The sequence below is a fragment of the Alexandromys fortis genome, unplaced genomic scaffold (assembly GCF_014885135.2).
Source record: "Alexandromys fortis isolate MF-2015 unplaced genomic scaffold, M_Fortis_MF-2015_v1.1 scaffold_56, whole genome shotgun sequence".
Taxonomy (NCBI): domain Eukaryota; kingdom Metazoa; phylum Chordata; class Mammalia; order Rodentia; family Cricetidae; genus Alexandromys; species Alexandromys fortis.
The window spans coordinates 8,600,403-8,609,406 of NW_026067935.1; the positions used below are offsets into that span (position 1 = coordinate 8,600,403).

Consider the following 9,004-nt stretch of genomic DNA (forward strand, 5'->3'; position numbering starts at 1 on the left):
TTTTTCTTGGTTTCCCAGGGTCTCATGTACATATTTACTTAATTCTTCGAACTTTTTGTTATTCTTCTCATCCATTTCTATAAGGGTGTTTATTACATATTTTTAAGGGATTCTACTGCTTTCATAAAGTCAATTTTTTCCACTTCTTGTTAGGGTGTTCAAATCTTTCTGTTGTAAGATCATTGGGTTCTGGTGTTTTCATGTTGTTTTTCTGATTATTGGGTGATGTTCTGCCTTGGCGCCTGCCCATCTCCTCCTTTCAATGCTATCTAATTGGTCTTTTAAAATCGGATCAGGTTTCTCTGCTGGCCAGAGGCTTCTCTTACTAATTGCCCTTGCTCTGTTTCCTGGCTCCTGCCGGGGGCCAAGAACCCTCTCACCCCTAAGAAGGGTTTTCCGGAACCGGTCCCGGCTCCCCGTTTGCCAGGGCCCTCGCCAACCAAAGGCCTACCTCTTTGATTTAATTGTAGTGGGGCGATCTGCTCTCGGTGTTGTACGCTGGTCCCTGCCGCCTGTGACCTCTGCCACCACGCAGGTCCCCTCCAGTCTCGGCCGCGCAGCCGTCGTTGCCTGCCTGCGGCGCCTGCGCCTCCCAGCTCCGTCTGCCGTCTGCCGGCGCCTGCGCCTCCCAGCTCCGTCTCTTCTCATCCATTTCTATAAGGGCATTTTTTACATGCTATTTACGGATGTCAATCACTTTCATAAAGTCCATTTTTTTCTACTTCTTCTTGATTAAGGTTCATGTCCTCCTGTTGTGGGGTCATTGGGTTCTGGTGGTTTCATGTTGTTTTTCAGATTGTTGGGTGAATTCTTGCATTGGCGCCTGCCCATCTCTTCCTCTGAATGCTTCCCTAAGGATCTTCTTTTACAGGATCAGGTCTCCTTGCCCACTGATTTACCTTCCCCGTGATGGCACTCTCCCGTGATGGCTCTCTAGGTGCCCCAGTGGTGGCTCTCCTGGTGCCTAGATAAGCTCTCCTTGCTGGTTGGGTAGCTCGTAAACAAAGCTCTTACCCTGCTTGCTGCAGGCAGGCTATTGAAACAAAGGAATTCCTGCTCACACAGCTGCCCTCTGGATTAGATCCCAGCGCCCAGATAGGCTGAGCTGGGTGATGTTATTTGCCCAGAGACAGCAGGGAGGCAGAAGTGGGGAGGGTTCTGGATGCACGCTGGGTGAGATAGGAAGTGAGAGGCAGTATGCAGGGGTATAGGCCCTGCAGGAAGTAGTTCCTTGTCCCAGGCTGCTGCCACGGGTCAGAAACTCACTCACCCCGAGATGGTTCTCCTGGTGCCGAGATCAGCTCTCCTTGCTGGTTGGGTAGCTCATAAACAAAGCGCCTACCCTGCTTGCTGCAGGCAGGCTATTGAAACAAAGGAATTCCCGCCTTCCCGGCTGCCCTCTGGATTAGATCCCAGCGCCCAGACAGGCTGAGCTGGGTCAAGTTCTGGAGTCTTAAGGCAGCTTTTTGTCCCTATATATCTTGGCAATCTCTTACGAGCCACAGTTCTTTCTAATTTGTGTCTGCAAAAAAATTCTAACTTGAATGACATTTGCAAGAATAGGTGTAGCAAGCCAGTAATTCCTGAACTTGGGGATCAGGGATCACCGTGACCTTGAAACCAGCCTCAACTACACAGTGAATTCCAAGCCTGCCAGAGATACCTAACAAAGTAAGATTCTTAAAAAACGAACAAGACAGGATGCTGACCCTGTATACTCTCTAACTAGAATGCCCAGTGGTAACGTTTTCCTACATGGACTCTGTTGTTGACATCAGAGCTTGTGAGTGGACTGCCGACATCATTTTACCCAAACACGTTAGCATACATTTACCAAAATCAGACATTTTCCTACCTAGATATAGGGCAGTAATCAAATTCAAGAGCCATATCTACATATAATTCATATTAAAAGCTTATAGGTTGCGTTTTTGTTTGTTTGTTTTAGTTTTTGTTTTTGTTTTGTTTTGTTTTTTTGTAGTGACTCCCAGCCCACCCAAGGCAAGAACATTCATAACTTCTAGGTGCAAATTTTCCTGTCCTTGAAACCTCACTTTCACCCCGAAGAAGAGGGTGGTCTTTGGTTTCTCCCATGTGCTATCTGTTGGAGAATAAAAAGACATAAGGAATGTCCATCATTGGCTGAAAAAACAAGCTGCACAGGGAAAAACTTGTTTTGAATTTTTAAAACTTTGGCTGGGTCTCGGTGCCTTGACTCAGCAGCGTCTAGAATGCAGCAGGGCTGGGTGAGCATTAGAGGGCGGCGAAGCCTGCCTTGATTTCATAATCCCAGTTGTTTTACCAGCCAGCACCAATAGACTATAAACGACTGACTCAAATTTTGGATCCAGTTCTCATGACTAAGCAAATGTTTGATTTGAGAGCAGTCTGGTATAAATGTCCCTGTGCCCTGGCTCCGGGGCTACCCCTGCATTTCCTTCAGTAGGTGCGGGATCAGCCTCTGCGCCTACAATGTCTAAAACCGGAGCCAAGGTGAGTAAACACCGTGCAGACTCCTTAGCTCTCGGCTCTTCATCTCAGGACACGTTGGAAGCAGCGTGCATAAAGGCTCTTGCTTCTGCCTAAGTGGGAAGAAACTAGTGCTTGAAGGACAAGGATGGGAGGAGGAGATGGAGAATGGCTTGTTTTCCAGTCTAGCGGAATCACCTAACACATTAAAGATTCACCTTTAGCACCAGGGCTGTGCTGAGCACTGTATGGGTAAGCAATACTGAAACCGTCATGAGGACTACCTTCCGGCAACGGATGATTTAAATCTCGGGAATAGGCCATGATGAAAACTGTACTAGAAATGTACTCAACATTCTGTAATGTCTAATTTAGCCTCAACTGTTGTTCCAAAAGGCCAGTGGGCAGGCCAGTCCCGTGAACTTAATCTGACAGTATTAGTCAATTAATCTTAATCAAGCAGTTATTTTTGTTTCCAGGCAGAGTCCTCACCAACGTTTGACTCAACTGCTTGTCTGGAGGTGACCGACCGCTCAGACAAGGCTTTGGGAAGGAAGGAAGGGATTCTCTGTTAACTTTTGTAGTAATCAGTGAGGCTGAAGGGTGGAGTCGGTGTGTGATGCCTGATCCCTCCCTCCTTCAACTCATTGCTTTGAAAACTTTCAGACTTACTAATCTTGGAAGAATAAGGAAAATGTGTAAATACTTGTCTTTCACTGATACTCCGATTGCTAGCGTCCAGGCTGTATTTGCTTTACCATGCCCTTTGATGAGTACCTAACTTCACTGCGTTGTTGACTGGGGTATTTAGATATGCAGCTCCTAAAAACAAAGTTGGGATGTTTTTGCTTTGTTTTGTTGGTTTTTTTACACTTTGAATAAACATATCCCCAAGATTTTTCCTAAATCTAATACCCAACATTCTGACCATATTCAGTTTCTCCAGTTGACCCAGACATGTTAGGACGTGTTAATGTCATATGATGCATCTAGTTATTTGATTATTTTTCTATGCTTACTCTCTCCGTGTCCCTCCCCCTCTGCCTCTAGAGCAGCCCCTTCAGTTTTTGTTTTGGTTTTTTGGTTTTGTTGTTGTTGTTGTTGAGACATGGACACTTTTCAAAGCTCTGCCCAAGTATAGTGGAAAAACTCCAGCTAGATTGATATTACTGTCCTTGTTATCTTTAAACTGAGACTAACAAGAAGCGTGCTTACCATGCATGTTGTCTGTTCCTGTTAACTTGTTCTGTGATTGGCTAGCTAGTGCCCAATGCTCTTTTTCCTCATTGACAAATAGAACTAACAGCCATCCAGATGTTGGGGATGAAGGGCTGTCTAGTGTAAAACTCATCACTTCCACTTAGGTCCCACTGAAAACTCTGAAGAGCCTTGAGGGAGGCCAGTACATCACCGTCATGTACATAAACACCTGGGCTTTCTCACCATCTTGTTACCGGTTACCTTGGAGGCACATTGACTCAACAAGAGCAACAGATTTTGTTAAGCATGTTTTCATTAACCTCAGAGATAATCCACACTTTTTTTCCTGCTTAGATTGGTAGGCTAATTTTCAAAAATAAACTCAAACATGACAGGAATTTTATAGTAATTTCTAGGAAAACCAGCACGGTTTGACTCTTCTCTACAAGCTTATGTCCAAAGGCCACATCTGTCCATCAGCAATAGAGTGGACAGACTTCACTTTTCCGCCTTCATCCACTCAACAGAGCTGGGGCTGGAGTTCCATGGAAAATGCAAGCACACAGGAGTCAATGTGGGATGACTGGCTGGCCTGGTGGTCGACAACATGCTGACTCTGCGCATATATGTACTTCTCAGATACTGCTATAAGGCAAATGTGCAGGACTGTCAGTGTGAGAGCCAGTGAATAGAAATCCTCAACCTTATTTGTCATAGCATAGCTCCCACAGAATCATTTCGGTAAATCACAGCTCAAAAGTAAATTCAGCATATGAAGGAAGGCATGTAGAACCTGTCCATTCTTAGAGAAGTTACTCGATTTTCCTGAAAATCTCATCATAGGTCACAATAAAAGACTCCAGGGTGCAGGGTCAGTGCTACTGACTGGTTGGAGTGTAAATGCTGATGTGTTAACTCATGTGGGATAGGAAGATGGAAGGAAAAGAAAATGGCCCACATAAGCAGCAGCGGGAGGTTTGCACTGCAGCTTATAGCTAGCCTTGAATAGCTAATGATCTTTGGAAGTCATCTCTTTGTCCATAACAACAAAAACAGCTTGCTGTCTTTCCAAACAGTTGTCTTTGGTTGTCCAACCTGCACAATAATGGGCTTGCTAAGGTTCAAGGGTGAGGGGGGCAGTGGCGGCGCACGCCTTTAATCCCAGCACTTGGGAGGCAGAGGCAGGCTGTTCTCTGTGAGTTCGAGGCCAGCCTGGTCTACAAGAGCTAGTTCCAGGACGGGCACCAAAGCCACAGAGAAACCTTTCTTGGAAAACCAAAAAAAGAAAAGAAAAGAAAAAAGGTGCGGGTGAAAGCTCATGAAACTCCAGCCTAACACAAAGAAGTACAGGAGACTACGGTATGCCTAGAGTGGGGAAAGAGCACACTGGTTGGTTACCAAAGGCCAGCCCTAAACACACACGCGCACGCGCACACACACGTAACATACAAACTGAGCAATTGCATTTTAAACAGTTTTTAAAATGTGCTTTATAGTTTTGCACATATGTATAAGGTACTTTGCTCATATTCACCCCTCATTCTCCCCCCATTTCCCTTCCACTCCCATCAAACCTCTTCTCCGTAACCCCCTCGCTAGTTCTGTGTGTGGTGTTGTGGTGTGGGTGTGTGTGAGTGTGCATGCAGTCCCATTGCATTTAATTAGGGTTGCTTGCATGGGTGTGGGCTATTTGAGCAGGACAGCTTAGAGAAGTGGTTCTCAACCTGTGGGTCCGCAACCCCATTGTGGATTGAATTTTTACATTACAATTCATAACAGTAGCAAAATTACAGTTATGAAGTAGCAGCAAAAATAATTTTATGGTTGGGGGTCACCCCAGCATGAACTGGATCAAAGTCATAGCATTAGGAAGATGGAGAACGACTGACTTGGAGTGTCTGTACCATCAAGGAATGCGACTCGCTCTCCCAGCAACCTTTGATCGCCTACAGCTTCTCAGGCAGGCCTGTCCCCCTCCTGTCCCAAGTCTCTCGCCTCTATTTCCTGTTCCCTATTTTCTTCCTTTCCCATTTAAAAACAACAAAACAAAACATGTGTTTCATTTCCTCCTCTTCAAATTTGTTTTTCGGCTCCCTCTCTCATTTGAGCATAGCAGATTTATAGATATATGGTACCTGTGAACAGATGAGAGGAAAAATTCCAGCACAGCTTACTAGCTATGTGACTTCCTTCAGGGGCCGGGGTAAAAATGTGTCCTACAGAGGGGTGCTCTGAGGGTAAAATGGAAATGATGGTAGTCAAGTACAAAGTTTAATATTTGACTCAAAATTGCCAATGGGGGGAAAGGGCTCATGGGAAGCCACCAAAGATCAATGCAGAATAGAACAGCTGGGGCGTGTCACCTGGGGAAGAGTCACACAGGGTGAAAGAGAAAGGATCCTGTGCCCTTTGCGGACATCTATTCTCTCCATCTAAGGAGTCGCCAAGATCTGACCCTAGAGTGCTTTGCTGTTGCAGCTACCGGCGTCTCCTAGATCTTGGTCCTTTCGGGCACCCAGGGAACGAACTACCGCATTCACTGTGCACTGTTTCCCACGACGGGCTGTGCTCTTCGCGTATTTTCTTTTTTTAGACGGGTCTTGTCCCCTTTCCTTTGCTTTTAGAAAACTACTCGCCCTTTACTCAAAAAACGCAAGACGGGCCTCTGATCCTTTATTGACAGCGCTTTTCTGTTACGCCAATAAATCAAATCAACCACAAGGTGGCGGCACAATGCCAAGAAATGAACCACCTCAACCGCAACTCTCCGTTTCCTTACAACCCAGCAGTTTTTCTGAGCGTGGAATTACTGTGCATCAAGGGCTGGGGGTGCCTATTTTGGGGTTTCACGGTGATATTTAGAAACAATTGATGATGCCCCAGAGGGTCCGATGTCCCCTATTTCAAACATCAAAACTTCCCAGTCTGAGTAGAGGGCTGTAGGAACTTAAACCCGCAGCTCGGCGACTACTGGCTTCTATTAGAACATCCTTTCATTGCGCTCCATTTTAAGAAAGACCTGATCCCATTGGTTGACGAAATTGCCAGAAGCCAAACGTGAGGTAAAGTGGAAGTGTGTGATTTTCTTCACAGTAGAAGGGGATGCTGTCCCAATGTGAGCGCGAGCTTTCTTTCTCCTGTGCGTGCACAACGTCGCCCAGTTCCTCAGCTCTCTGCTTGCTCTGTGCTTCAGATCAGTTTCTACGAAGACAAACATTTTCAAGGCCGCCGCTATGACTGCGAGTGTGACTGTGCCGACTTCTACTCCTACCTAAGTCGCTGCAACTCCATCCGAGTGGAAGGAGGCACGTGGGCTGTGTATGAGAGGCCCAACTTCGCTGGGCACGTGTACATCCTACCTCAGGGCGAGTATCCTGAGTACCAGCGTTGGATGGGCCTCAACGACCGCCTGGGTTCTTGCAGAGCTATTCACTTGGTGAGTCAGGGAGCTTGCTGTGTGGCCACAACCCTACATCTTTTCTCTCTTTTTAAAGGTTTTAACTCACACACACACACACACACACACACACACACACACACACACACTTGCGTGCAGGTGCCTTCAGAGACCAGAAGAGGGTGTTGGGGCCCCTGGAGTCAGAGTTGCAGGTGGCCTGGTGTAGATTTGGTGAACTGAACTCAGGTCCTTTGGAAAAGCAACAAGCACTTCACTCTTTATCTGCTGAGCCATCTCTCCAGCCCCCTCTTCCCACACATCTTTTTCCTAAGTTTTTCCTACTTCTTCTCGGGTAGTTAGCCTTTGTTGACTGGATGAAAATCTTAGTTTACTTCATCACTAGACTAAATGACCTCACTTCCCAACCTTTTTGGCTGAAAGCAGATCAGGTGCAGACTAAATACTAATTGTTCTACGACTCTCTTTCTACCTCATATATATTTATAAAACTTATAATTTTCTTAATAAAATCAGCCTTTTATAGTAGAGCCCGTTGTGATGACCCTTTCAGGGTGATAGGCTGTGAACCATGCTGTTCTCTGAGTTCCCGAAGTGCTAATGATTTCTATAATAATGGCTGTTTATTTCTTTTTGTCGCTGTTTTTCAGGCGAGTGGAGGTCAGTATAAGATTCAGCTCTTTGAAAAGGGCGATTTTAATGGCCAGATGCATGAAACCACAGAAGATTGCCCTTCCACCATGGAGCAGTTTCGGATGCGAGAGGTTCACTCCTGTAAGGTTCTAGAAGGCACCTGGATTTTCTATGAGCTACCCAACTACCGTGGCAGACAGTATCTTCTGGACAAGAAGGAATACCGGAAGCCCATCGATTGGGGTGCGACCTCCCCTGCCGTCCAGTCACTCCGCCGCATCACCGAGTGATGGCATGAATGAGTCACAGAGTCCTCCCTGGAAGCCGAAGGCTGGCTGGCTGGTGTCCAAATAGGCATCATAAATAAAAGAATTGGAATGCATCCCACTGCTGACTATAGTGCCTTTTATTCGTGTTTCGGAACCAACAATCTAGAACCCCACACAGTGGGCAGTTACACAGAACAGTTCAGCTATCAGATAGCTAGTCTAGACCTTTGTGCAAAACCAGATGAGAGCGCACTGAAGGCTGGGAAATCACACTCACACGGAATGGCTCCTTCTGCTTGTGTTTTGCATTAATTCAAGAAAATATCAGAGCCGCCACAGACAGAGTGCCTATACTAACGATCTACTTCTTCCCAACCCGCTCTATAAGCGTAGTGCTCTGTCTATACAAGTAAGTGAATTTACACGTCAGAGGAGGTTTCAAATGGAACACGCTCGCCATGCAGAGTAGCAGAAGTAGAATTTCTTTAGGATGGTTATGCTCTGAAAGCCCTCGGAGCCAGCTCAGTCATTCAACTCCTAGCAGCTGGGGATCAGTGTGCAGTGTGAATACAGGATCCCGAAAGATGTAAAAGGTAGAAGTGAGGCTCCACTGCGAGCGCTCTCGGGAGACAAGATCCCTACTGAGAGCAAGAACGTAACCAAGGCTATTACTTGGAAGTAGCCAAGCTACCTGTGGTCCCGTGTCCCTCACTTGGGATCCAGATGTGCCGAGCTTGCAGTGGAAAGGACACCTGGCATTTTGTCCCTACTCTGTGGCTGTATTTGAAAGGGAGTTGAGTGGAGTCTTTACGCTCTGAGTAACCCCTAAGGCTTCACTTAGTTCACCCTGATGAGGACGTGGAATCACTAAGAGCATTGGGAGGCATCTGAGAGCTTGGGGAAATGCTGAAAGCACCTGTCCTTAAAAGAGAATGTTTCAGGAATTCCATCACTGTCGTGGTTCGTTATCCAGTTGAATTGGGCATCAGGTTCAATGGGCTGAGTTCACATTCAGCTG

At 46.3% G+C, this 9,004-nt stretch overlaps 1 protein-coding gene across 1 annotated transcript; it reads left to right on the plus strand.

Moving 5' to 3' along the window:
* Positions 1-2,375: 2,375 nt before the first annotated feature.
* Positions 2,376-8,110, plus strand: Crygs (crystallin gamma S). Its single transcript, XM_050146516.1, has 3 exons — positions 2,376-2,493; positions 6,863-7,105; positions 7,735-8,110. Exons 1-3 carry the CDS (start codon positions 2,398-2,400, stop codon positions 8,005-8,007), a joined length of 612 nt encoding a protein of 203 aa, XP_050002473.1. The 5' UTR covers positions 2,376-2,397; the 3' UTR covers positions 8,008-8,110.
* The last annotated feature ends 894 nt before the right edge of the window (positions 8,111-9,004 follow it).

What these genes read in the sequence shown, in the direction of transcription:
- Crygs (XM_050146516.1), top strand. Translation starts at nt 2,398, where the DNA reads ATGTCCCTGTGCCCTGGCTCCGGGGCTACCCCTGCATTTCCTTCAGTA. An exon ending in TGTCTAAAACCGGAGCCAAG is followed by an intron (nt 2,494 to 6,862) that starts GTGAGTAAACAC and finishes TCTGTGCTTCAG; the next exon opens with ATCAGTTTCTACGAAGACAA. An exon ending in CTTGCAGAGCTATTCACTTG is followed by an intron (nt 7,106 to 7,734) that starts GTGAGTCAGGGA and finishes GCTGTTTTTCAG; the next exon opens with GCGAGTGGAGGTCAGTATAA.